Source organism: Bos grunniens, chromosome 5, assembly GCF_055505025.1.
Source record: "Bos grunniens cultivar Pamir isolate PY7600 chromosome 5, Bosgru_T2T1.0, whole genome shotgun sequence".
Lineage (NCBI taxonomy): Eukaryota > Metazoa > Chordata > Mammalia > Artiodactyla > Bovidae > Bos > Bos grunniens.
Window position 1 is genome coordinate 40,655,508 of NC_141169.1, and position 13,497 is coordinate 40,669,004.

General features: G+C 35.4%; 1 protein-coding gene across 5 annotated transcripts in view; it reads right to left on the reverse strand.

Moving 5' to 3' along the window:
• The window catches only part of CNTN1 (contactin 1), a 420,540-nt gene that overhangs the window by 166,985 nt on the left and 240,058 nt on the right, over window positions 1-13,497 (reverse strand). For all 5 annotated transcript variants that reach the window (XM_086403896.1, XM_086403897.1, XM_086403898.1 and 2 more), the window contains 3 exons: window positions 10,527-10,659; window positions 6,283-6,455; window positions 3,961-4,056 (listed from right to left, as the gene is read on the reverse strand). In XM_086403896.1, the coding sequence (XP_086260022.1) occupies window positions 3,961-4,056; window positions 6,283-6,455; window positions 10,527-10,659 (402 nt within the window). The remainder of the gene's footprint in view (window positions 1-3,960; window positions 4,057-6,282; window positions 6,456-10,526; window positions 10,660-13,497) is intronic.

The window sequence follows — 13,497 nt, forward strand, 5'->3', positions numbered from 1 at the left end:
TGAAGTAATTAAGTGCTGTCTCTGTCCACAAACTTTTTTGAAGATGTTTGTACTTTTTTGTTGTTGTTGTTGTTAATTAACCTCGTTAGAACAGAATTTACCTATACCAATAAAACCACAATAGCTTCTAACTTTTGTTTGACATCTATAGTAAACTATATATAAACTCTTTTAGAAAGAAATTTATACCAGGTTATACTGTGGGCTCATATATTCCCTACTATGCTCTAGCATGCTTGTCTATTTTTATGCTTACCTTTCTAGTCTATTGAGATTCAGTCACTATCACATTCAACATTTAATGAGTTTTTTCTCTTAAGAGTATTCCCACTTTCTTATTTATTTAAAAATCCACACCATGTGTATTATTAGATATCCTGTATTTTCTCAATAGTACTCACTCTTCAAATGATGGGCTTTTTTTTAATTCTCTTACAGAATATGCACATATATGATTCCTATTTTGTGAGTTGTGTAACTCAGTTTCAGGTTCTGAAAATTAGTTGGAATCAAAGAATCATGCTTCCATTTTCTGTAATCTAGGGATTTAGAAAGTCTTACACATTAATGAATTAATGGTTCTATTTAATAAAACAAGATCTAAACAAGAAAATTTATCTTTTGCTAAAATTGTAATCACTATGTATCTATCAATTTAATGAATACACTTATTTACTCTTTTACTTTCTCATTCTTCAAATATTTGTTGGACACATATCCTGTGCTAGGCACTAGGCAATCAGTTGCATATCAAATGTTGTTATAAAATTGAATCAACTTTTTTACTGATATAGGTATGTATAAGTATTCCTAATAAATAAACAACTGGTTCAAATAAGAGTTTTCCTCTTTGCAAGAAATTGTAGAACACCCAAATCCATAGAAAAATGTAGTGATTGTAAATGATGAGATTGTCCCCTAGATCTTTTTCCTGTGCATAAATCAAAGGTGAATTCAATAGCCATGAATAAAAAAAATTCTTAGTGAAGTGAGATGTACTTTATTTGTTTTAATGGCGATTCAAAATATAACATTAAATGTACTAAATACATTTTATTTAATTTAATAATAATCCTTTTAAATTAGATATCCATTTTATAATTTAAAAACATTAAATTTGAATCTCATAACAAGGTCTGTGAAGTAGGTGGCACAAGAATTATTACTCCCAAATTTTGAACAAGCAAACTGAGATGTAGTTATGGCTAAGTTAAGTTGACTTAGTAAGGAGTAAATTTTAGGTTATCAGATCACCAAATAGAGCCAACAAGATTTGACTACTATAAATAGTTGCATATATAATGTTCTTTGAGGTTCAGAATCCAAACCTGGTCGGTTCGTTTATACCTCAACTCCATGAAATATTAACTGCAATATACAAAACCTTAACTGCATATAGTGGAAAGATAGATTTATGACATGCAAATGGCAAAATGGTACACACATATATACATACTATGGTCTTCAAGCATATGTCCATTCTTATATTTGAAGGTGTCATGTCTAATGTTCAAAGAGGTCATAATCCACTAAGAGCACAAGTGGAGATGAGTTGTTCAGGTTCTATTCTGTGATTAATAATGTTTCTTTGGCTTATTTAAAAGACGTCCCAGTCCTGCCCCTACCCATGTAAACATTTGTATCTTTATCAGGAAGAAGAGGTAATACACTCATTTGGCTTAATGATTTGAAGCTTCTACCAACCTTAGTCTTGGTCCATGAAATTCTTCAGTCAACAAAGTTGTAAAGATGCCACAGAGGCTTGAAAACCAGACTCATCTCAGAAAAATCCCATAGTTTGTGTTCCTTGAACCATTCCCCATATATCTATCTATACTACTTCCCTAGGTAATGACATGCAGTCCTATGACTTTGAAAACAATTTATATAATGCTGCATGACAAACTGATACTCCTACCTCAGATGTTGCCCTTGGGTTCCACATTCATAGAACTGCCAACTGAACAACTCTTTTTGGAATTTTAAATTAGGCCCCTCACTCTTAATCCACACCTATTCTTCCAGACAACTCCATTCTCTCCAGAGCTCATGACAAATACTTTGATGTCATCTTGACTCCTGTGTTTCTCTTATATCTCACACATAAAGTCTACCAGCCTGTACTCTTACCCCTTCCTTCAAAATATATCTTGATTTAACTACTTCTTCTTACCTCCAGTTCCCCTGCTCTGGTCCATATTCATTGCCTACATGATGGCAATACCTTTAACTGAGCTCCTGGTTTCACTTTTATATTCTGCTGAGTCTTTTCTTACAACAGTAACCAGATTTGCCTTTCTATAACTTAAGTGATGTCCTGTGATTCCTCTGCTCAACGCCCTTTAATGAAAATCTCACTCAAAGCAGATGCCAATGGAAACACTATGAACATGAGGGTATTTTTTCATAATTTTGTCAGTTCTTTAAAAAAAAAAAAGACCACTCCTTCATTGAAAAACTTTTTACAACATTTGAATTCATAAATTTCTCCTTTTGTTGTTGTTCAGCCACTAAGTCATGTCAGATTCTTTGCGACCCCATGGACTGCAGCATGCCAGGCTCTTCTGTCCTCCATTTTCTCCTGGAGTTTGCTCAGACTCATGTCTACTGAGTCTCCTATGTATATCAACTAATTCTCTTTCTCCCACAGTTATAAGAAAAAAGTGATCAACATTTGATTATAAACTATTATCTATACATAATCAGAATAGTATATATGTGCATGTATATATATTCCATATTAATATATGCCAGATTTATAATAGTCTGTTATAAATCATTCTATATAGAGATATTTAGAGACAACTTTATGACATAAGATTAAAACTATAAGAACCCAGAATACTTTTTTATGAGAGAAAAATGGTATAAATATATTATTTGAAGAAAATGATAAATGAAATGAGTGAAAATATTATATATGCAGTGTTCATCTTTTAATCAATGGTTTTGTAGCTTTCATTTTAGCCATATCAAATTACTGAAAACATGTATTCCAAAGTTGAATCTTGTAGCAGATGAACTTCAGTTTAGCCCCTTTCTTGTGTACAGGGGTACATTGGCAGCGCCTGTGTACCTGTTGTGACAACTCTGAAGACTGCACATGTTTTAAACTTTGCTTCAAATACAATGTGCACAGACAAACCCAGGGCTTCACCAGAGGAAGACTGAGGGAGCACTCCAGTGGGGAGAAGGAGTAAGGATGAAGGGCAGAATCCTAGCTGAGGAACGTGAAGGTCAACAATCTTGCTCTGTATCCAATTCTGAATTTCCTCAGCTTTTATTTTCTTTACTATATGTATTTGTAACTCACATTCTGTTTGTGGATTAGAACTCCTAAAGAGATTAATAATTTATTATGTCTCTTTCTTTCTGGTGTTTAATTACAGGTCCTAGTATATTTGGCTGCAGTCCATGGGGTCGCTAAGAGTCAGACACGACTGAGCGACTTCACTTTCACTTTTCACTTTCATGCATTGGAGGAGGAAATGGCAACCCACTCCAGTGTTCTTGCCTGGAGAATCCCAGGGACGGGGGAGCCTGGTGGGCTGCCGTCTCAGGGGTCGCACAGAGTGGGACACGACTGAAGCAACTTAGTAGCAGCAGCATATTTTAGATGCCAAATTATTAATAAAATGATTATTTCCTCCTTGGTACTATTCTATTACAGGAATTATTTGTAGAAAATCTACCATATTTTCTCCAGTGTAACAGGACTTTAATAGGAACATAATCCAACATACATGTTATTTATAAGCTGAAATGATCATAGACCTTTGTAATTAGGGACAACTGTTTAAAGAATCAAAAAAGCAAGCATCTATAAGCTCTAGTAAGTGATGTGTTATAAGGTTATACAAATATTGAGTCTTAATTATAAATGCTCCAATATCATGAAGAAATAAAAGTGTTCCCACTTCATTTCCTAGATGCTTATAATCATAGAAGAGCTCAGTTTACCTGGGAAATGGTATGGAGGGTCACAGAGTAGCACCATTCCTTTCCCTTCTTTCACTCTGACCTCAGGACGTTCCTCAGGTGGGAAAGGATCAAGATCTAATCATGAAAGCAAGAAGGAAAACATTCATTTTCTGGGCAATAGAAAAATTGATACTCATTAAAGTTTCTTTTTCAGCTACTAATTCACTTTTAGATACAATATTTCTCTGTTGGTTTGGTGAAGCTTAGCAAAAGCTTATTCAAGCCTTTTCAGACGCTGGAATGTGCACACATTACAGAAGAAGATGGACATTGGCAGCATCTGTATAACTGTTGTGACAACCCGGAAGACTGTGCATTTTCTAAACTTTTCTTCAGATTTAGGAAGACTCTCTGTAAGAATATCTGGAAATACAATGTGCACAGACAAACCCAGGGCTTTACCAGAGAAAGTCGGAGAGAGGAGTCCAGTGGGGAGAAGGAGTAAGGATGAAGGGCAGAATCCTAGCTGAGGAACGTGAAGGTCAATAATCTTGCTCTTTTTCAAATTCTGGACTTTCCTCAGTTTTTATTTCCTTCACTCTGTTCTGTGTATTTGGAACTCACATTTTGCTTGTATCTGATTCTTCATTTATGTTACTGGTTCTTATTCTGTTTCAGTCTTGTCTCATCTCCATTTCCTTATGTGTGATAAGTTGGTGTCGGTCACTAAGTCATGTCAGACTCTCTGCGACTCCATGGACTGTATGTAGCACACCAGGCTTCCCTGTCCTTCACTATCTCCCAGAGTTTGCTCAAACTCATGTCCATTGAGTTGGTGATGCCATCTGACCTTCTCATCCTCTGTAGCCCCCTTCTCCTCTTTCCCTTAATCTTTCGCAGCATCGGTGTTCTTTCCAGTGAGTTGGCTCTTCACATCAGGTGGCCAAAGGATTGGAGCTTCAGCTTCAGGATCAGTCCTTCTAATGAATATTCAGGGTTCATTTCCTTTAGGGTTGATTGTTTGATCTCCTTGCTGTCCAAGGGACACTCAAGAGTCTTCCCCAGCACCACAAGTTGAAAACATCAATTCTTCAGCACTCAGCCTTCTTTATGGTCCAGCTCTCACATGACTACTAGAAAGACCATAGCTCTGACTAAATGGACCTTTGTCAGCAAAGTTATGTTTCTGCTTTTTAATATGCTGTGATCAGTACTCAAATTATGAAATCTAGTTTTTAATTCTCTTTATGTTTATGTCTCTGAAAAATTATCATTCCAATAATTACCTTTTTGCAAAGAACCCTTCAAATCTACTTTTCCTGTCCTGATGCCTCCCTGGAATGCCATTCCTATTCTAAAACTTAGTTGGGGTCTATCTCACTGTGGATAACAATGTCTTCTCTAAATGCGAAGAGACCATTGAAGCGCTTACTTTTATCCTTGATATTGGTCTTAATTGCTCCCGTTCCATTTTAAAGAGAGCAAAATGTTTCTGCCCTTTGACTAGACTTTCCTTAAGAAAATATTCAAGGTCTTTTTCCTTCAGTGAATCTGTTGTATATTTCCTCAAGGACTGAGTTTATCATTTGCACTCTCACTGTCACCACATGAATTTAATCTGGCTGCACTTGCTGATTTTGTCTCACTCCCTTCTGGTAATCAGTACCACTTGGGTCCTTTTAAAAATGTCACTTTCATCCTATAATTCATTTTGCAAAATATTTAAATGCTGACTTATAAAATCACGTATGGAGAACATCTAGTCTAACTCCTCTCCCAATAGACATTTTTATTCCATAATAACCTCTAACTTCTAGTTTAGCACAACGTTTCTCAAAGTATTCTCATTATTATTGTCCCTAAAAGGAGAAATTTTATTTAATTTAAACTTAAATCAGTTAACATTTAATTCATTACTAACAAGAAAAATTAAATACTAAGGAATAAGACCATTGTGTTGTAATACATAAAATGGTTCCCTGCCTCCAAGAACTGATTTTCACTCCCGTGGGGACAATATCATCCCCAGTGAGAATTCAAAGCTTAGTATTTCCATTGAGAGTAATTATTAGAAACTTATTCAAGATCTTTCTGAACATGACCTTAGTTTATTTTCCAGTGTTATCTTTCACTACTTTAAATACATTCATAATATTTTTCATAATACTTTGCTCTCTTGGAACTGTTTTTCTTCTCCACACAATTAAGGCCCACTAATCTTGTAAAGCCCACCTCATCTAGAAGTCTTTCTCTCGCTTTTCTTTCTCCTCGATTTCTCCTTTTTTGCTTAATTCTTCTGATAATGTCTAAAATTTTCTTCACCTAAATGCACATACCCATTTTAAAGTCACAATTACTTACATCCAAAACTCAGGGTTGCTTCAGTGCTTCTGACCATCCCATAGTTATTTGATGCTAAACAGTAATATATTCCAGCATCTTGCTGTTTGTCCGGATTGTTGATAACAAGGTTTCCTCCTACCATACTGTACCGATCACTTGTCAGATCAATATCCCCATTATTCATTCTCCATCTATGAAAAAATAAGTAAATGCTATATCAAATGTCAAGAGGACTGAAATCAGTATACTGGGATAACACTGTTCTAAAATAAAATGAGTACAGCTCCATATGAAAGAAGGTGATTAAGTAGTTGACTCAGAGTGGTATTTCTACATATTCTATAATTCCATGTCTCTGGGCTCATGATTTATAATTTAGTTCGGGCACAGAAAGGTAAATGTTCAAGTATATGAGATATTTCCTTTTTTAGCATGAGGCATTCCAAAGGACAAATATTTCATTGACTTTTGCTACATAAACTGGTTTCTTAGCAGATATACATGCATCATAAATGATAACTATTTATGAAGTAGGTAGATTCATGAATAAATAAATGTTATATAAATATTTTAAATATTGCTATAGTAGAAATAAAATATAAGATATCAATATAAGATACCAAAGTATAAGATGTTAGATATCAATATCAAAGTCATTTTTGAATAAAATTTCATTTTGAATAAAACAAACCAATAGAAATCAGGGTTTTACTCATTTAATGTCATATTCTGACCACTAGAGGTCGATCACACCATTTGAAAATGGCTGAAGTCAATTGGGTCTTGGTTCCAGGCCACAGATACATTATTGCAGGTATATTGATGGTGACGGTGAATAAACTAACTAGAAACAGGAATCTAGAATCTAAACTAACTAGAATCAGGAAACTTTCATGGTGAGATGATGAGAGGATTGCATATATAAAATAGTTTTCAATTAAGCTGACCACCTGCATAATTTTATAATCATTCTCTTTTAGGGTTAAGGTTTCATGTCTTCTGCAGTGTTCTAAGACAAGAACTATGTCAACCAGTGGGCTATGGCCCCATCATTCATGTCCTGGCTGCAAAATTCTGATTAGGGTTAGCATCTTGCCAGAAAGGCCTAATAATTTTATAATATTTTTAATAAATTGAACTACTAGAACATTTTTAGTTTTAATTTTTACAGTGTGGGAAGTAATTTAAAAGCAAACACAGAAAACCATGCTTTGCTTTTCAAAACCTACCAAATATCAGCCCTATGAACAAATCATCCCCTTCATCCTAGCTGGTGGCAATATTGTCCCTGCCTGAACCATCCAGTGTCGAGTCACTTAGCATTTGCCAAGGCAGTGGTTTCCCTTGTGAGGCACTAGTTATATCAAAATGTAAGATATCAATATACATTCCTCCCCATTATATTCACTCCAAATTTTTATTTCTTGTTTTAACTTCTTCCCAGTGGGTCTGATTCTGCTCCTGATGTGATATAATGATTAAATCTTGCTGTGATTAGGTAAGTTCACTCGTCTATTTAATTTTTCGGGATATTCACCATTGTTATAATCCCTTTCACACAGCCTTAAGTACAATTTTTATTTGAGTTCTTGTTAATGTGGGAGACAGGGCAAGATAGTGAAAGTCTCAAGACTGATAAGTAAAAAAGTTCCCTGTTTTATCTTTCATGATGTTGCCATGAATAACAAATTATCACAGAACATACCATAAATATCAAAGTACTATGTGAATGACAAATTGCATGATTACCAAGGTTAGTATGGCTTTCCTTGAATATTAAGTAAATTTTCATCATGGCAAGTGTTCTTTTGTCAGACAAGCTACATCATGAGCTGAATAATTTTTTCTTACTTTGCTGTCAAATGCAGACCATCTTCACAACAATTAAACATCTACTTCTTCCCATCAGTTTTCTATATTACTGTATAGATAATAAGGGCATACTTGCCCTGGGGACTTAAATGATTATGTAGTCTGTGGGAGGAAGTTGGTGATATATTTGCCAAGCAAAGTTTTGCTTCTTATTGTTATTTTTTAAATTGTGATAAGAAAACTAAATGGGACTTGAGGGAGGCAGATGTAAGGGGGTGTTAATATGTATACAATTTTAATGATGTAAAACTTTGCTTCTTACAGTCTCTATGGTGGCAGTGGGGCAGCAAAGAGAAGCCCACATTCTTAGAACACTATCTGAGAACAACCTCTTTCTGTTCTTTTATTCTCCATGGGAGCCTGGAGGCTGATTTGCTTAGGTTCCATGTGTATGAATGTCAAGGAAAGAGAATCACAGAATAACCATCACTGAAATAGCTTTTCAAATACTATCAACCTGTCTAGATAGATGAATACTGAAAAAAAAATTATATGTTTCCTTGAAAGTCATAATGCTTGTGTTTCAGTCTTAGAGCTGTGATTTACTAGGTCTGGAGCAAGTCAATTTACTTATATAGGTCACAGCTTCCTTTCCTATAAAATTCTGTACTTGATGTAAAATTCTGTACTTCTCTAGGGCCTGTCATTAGTTACACTATGCCAAGTCCAAGGTTATGTATGTAAACTCCCATTATGAATGACTTAAGGGTAGAAATAAATCTAGCCCATCAGATATTTTCAGAACAAATATGTTATTTATATAATTTATAAAATATCCACTTATATTGCACTCCAAGATGGTGAGTTTGCATATAAATTTAAATTTTATTTTAAGAAAAAATTTGCATTTATAGTTAGAGGCACTAGGAAATGAGTTCAAGTATAATGAAGTGAAAGGAATGTGTATTCTTCATGATAATACATTTTTAATAGCAATGAAAAGTTGTTTTTGAATCAGTTCTAATGAGGTGGATGAAACTGGAGCCTATTATACAGAGTGAAGTAAGCCAGAAAGAAAAACACCAATACAGTATACTAACGCATATATATGGAATTTAGAAAGATGGTAACAATAACCCTGTGTACAAGATGGCAAAAGAGACACTGATGTACTGAACAGTCTTATGGACTCTGTTGGAGAGGGAGAGGGTGGGAAGATTTGGGAGAATGGCATTGAAACATGTATAATATCATGTATGAAACGAGTTGCCAGTCTGGGTTCGATGCACGATACTGGATGCTTGGGGCTGGTGCACTGGGAAGACCCAGAGGGATGGTATGGGGAGGGAGGAGGGAGGAGGGTTCAGGATGAGGAACACATGTATACCTGTGGCGGATTCATTTTGATATTTGGCAAAACTAATACAATTTTGTAAAGTTTAAAAATAAAATAAAATTAAAAAAAAAAAAGAAGAGTTGTTTTTCTATTCATGAAAAGAAAAATCTACCACTAAAATCAACTTTGTTGAGTGACAACCTTCAATTAACTCAGATGATATGAACACACGAGAGCCCCAATTTTCCTGTCAATCACTTGCTTTGTCTTCATGGAACCAAAATCCATTGGCATTTGGTTAATTTTAAAATCTTATTCTTTATATAAGACTAGAAACTGTTAATATATTTTTCCGAACACCCTGAAGCAAGAAAACTGACTGCTACTTTTCATAAATTCATTTTTGATAGTGTCAATAGGTACTCCAGAAAAAACATGAAGAGATATATAGATTGTCTGATAGAGTCATTTAAGGAATTTGTTTTGTTGTCTGGCATATAGATCTGAGACTACTGAAAAATGGTGTTTTCTAGAATTATCTATGTAATATGCCCTTTAAATGTGGTTAATATAGACTATTATCTGTCATCTGTATATATGAGTTATCTAGGCCAATATATGGAGAAGGAAATGGCAACCCACTCCAGTATTCTTGCCTGGAGAATCCCAGGGACCGAGGAGCCTGGTGGGCTGCCGTCTACGGGGTCACACAGAGTTGGACAAGACTGAAATGACTTAGCAGCAGCAGGCCAAAAAATACAAAAACAGTTTATCCTCAAGTGCATATATTTTAAATATATTTAAATTTTTCATGTAACCATTTTCTTACTTAATAGCATAATCTCCATTAGCCAATTTTAAGTGATAATGTGAAATGGTACTGGCATTCTCTGCGCAGGAAATAGGAAGTGAATTATATGCATATGTTTAAGAAAACTATTTCAATATTAAACAACTTTTAAAAAATTAGCTATATGACAATATTTTTTATAATGACCCTAGATTTTGTAGAAAGCTTTAGGCCATAGCTTTCTCTATAGATACAGGATCATAGATGCTGATCTGTAATCTTAGTCCAACACTTCATTCTGAAAAGAGCAGTGAGGTACCTTACTTGTAAACTGGGAAAGGGCTGGCTCGTGCCCTACAGTTTAGTGAAACTTTTCCTTCCGGTGACTCCTCTGGATAAATGGTATTGATTGGTTGTTCTTCAAAAATTGGTCCAAATCCTTTGTCTTCCTCAGAAACTATAAGAAAAATAAAATTATTTTATATTCCTTTATTTTAGAAATCAAAGAAAATTTGAGTACATTTTAAAAGGTTTTTTTGAAAGAAAGGTCAGAAACATGGGATCTCCAGTGTCATTTGAACCAAAGATGTTTGCCTCTATGATCCTGAGGAAAATGTTTAGGTTTATTCAAAATTCTTTTCTACTTATCTCTCATCATCTTCTGAAAAGCACTCTGTGTTGCCATGCTTAACTAATTAGTGCTTCTCAAACAAGCCATCCTTTCCTGCCTCTGAGCTTTTCCTCTTTCTGAAACCACCATCTCATTTCTCTCCTCCCATCAAAATTTGTACAATCCTTAATGACAATCATAAAGTTAGCTCCTTCGGGAACCCAACTCTCAAACCCTCCTAGTTTTAGTGACCTAGTTTTAGGTCCACATTCTCATAACTCCCTAGCAGGCTTATGGCACTTAACACAGCTGCTGTGATTCTTGATGCAATTTATGGTTTTGCAGATGCCTGGGGAAAGGTTTACTAGATTGCAGATGCCATAAATTCTATACCGCACTCTCCTCCACAGCTGTCTAGCAGTGTGGAACATAAAAATTGTTTAACAATTTTTGAACAATAGAATGAAATATTTCTAGAAGTTCCGAGGAAATGGGTCCTTTTCTTGGGGCAGTTCTTGTTTTGTTTTTCTCTTTAAACATGTGACCAGCACTGGTAGCATCTAGAACAATCTGTAAATTACTGAACAATCCATGAGTTGTCAGTAAGTGGATATGGGATCTGGCCAGCTGGTTTAAAATCTACCACAAAAATACCAGTGTTGAAGCAGTCATTCCTGACAGCGTATCCTCTGGAGAGGAGGTGTGACACCTCACAGCAGGATGAGGAAGAGAATCACTCACATGTCATCAGTTTGGAACATTTTTTATAGAGCCCAGTGAAGAGCCAGACACTCCAGATGACTTCATACTTTTATATATATATATATATATATATATATATATATATATATATATGGCTAGAAAGGAGGAATATCTTACATGGGATCATTGTAGGTCTCTGCTTAATCAAAAGCTATGGTTCACTCTTTCAATTTATTTTTTTAAGAGCGAGTGTAAGGTAAATGTCATACTGAAAAATTGGCTATTCTAACGTTAAACTTGAGGATAAGAGCTTTCTTCTAGTTTCTCTTAACAAGCAGTTTAATTACATCTTTTAAATCTTGCCTTAGTGAAGTTTATCAGTGCTTTTGGAAAAAGTATTTAATATCTCCAGCCTTGATGTCACCCCTTATAAGATGGAGATAATATTAAAACCTACCTCATTTGACTACTGTAAGAATTACATTGAGACAACCCACATTCTCATGAATTTGCCGATCTTTTCAAAATTTAATTTACATGTCTTACATATCTCACCATTTAGACTAATTCCAAAAGTTTCAGAAGCCGAATTTTATTCATTCTTCTAATTCTGGTGCCACAAGCATCATGTCAATACACATTTTTGTATATACAGATGATTAATCAAAAACCTCAGTTAGTTTCTCCCAGTATGAAGAGTATTAATTTTCCCAGTATTAATTTTTCTAAACTGACTTGAAATATTTCAAAGGGAGAAGCCTCACTTTTAGTTGGAATTTGCTGAAAATGCCATTCAAGAATTTATGGATCTCAGTTACATTATATAGCATCATCCTATTTCAGATCACAGATAAATCACTGGATCAGAACTGGAGGAACTAGAGGAAATGGGATTTAGCTCAACATTGGTTTCTTAGCTGTTGTTTTATACAAGTCATTCGTTCCATATTGTATTTACACTAAAAAAAAAAAAAGGAATTGGGGCATGTTCTCTAAGGACTCCATAGGCCTACTCAACCGTAAGTAAGATGATGAATGCAAGGTGTTCACAGAAGTCATTTTCTAATGATTTCTGAAGTCCTGCTCTAAGCTGTTTATTTCCATATACTTGAGATGAAAAACTAGAAATACTATAATGTTTTCTGCTTTGCTTCTAATAATTACCTGATGATGCCCAATGTTTTCTGGCCTTTAGAAAGAAATAGCATCATAGGGAAACATGTTCAGTTCAGTTCAGTTCAGTCGCTCGGTCATGTCCAACTCCTTGCGACCCCATGAGTCGCAGCATACCAGGCCTCCTTGTCCATCGCCAACTCCAGGAGTTTACTCAGACTCACGTCCATCGAGTCGGTGATGCCATCCAGCCATCTCATCCTCCTTCATCCCCTTCTCCTCCTGCCCCCAATTCCTCCCAGCACCAGAGTCTTTTCCAATGAGTCAACTCTTCACATGAGGTGGCCAAAGTACTGGAGTTTCAGCTTTAGCATCATTCCTTCCAAAGAAATCCCAGGGCTGATCTCCTTCAGAATGGACTGGGTGGATCTCCTTGCAGTCCAAGGGACTCTCAAGAGTCTTCTCCAATACCACAGTTCAAAAGCATCAATTCTTTGGTGCTTAGCCTTCTTCACAGTCCAACTCTCACATCCATACATGACCACTGGAAAATCCATAGCCTTGACTAGACGGACCTTTGTTGGCAAAGTAATGTCTCTGCTTTTAAATATGCTATATAGGTTGGTCATAACTTTTCTTCCAAGGAATAAGCGTCTTTTAATTTCATGGTTGCAGTCACCATCTGTAGTGATTTTGGAGCCCCAAAAATAAAGTCTGACACTGTTTCCACTGCTTCCCCCTCTATTTCCCATGAAGTGATGGGACCAGATGCCATGATCTTCATTTTCTGAATGTTGAGTTTTAAGCCAACTTTTTTACTCTCCTCTTTCACCTTCATGGGAAACATGTAATGAATCTCAAATCCTTGAT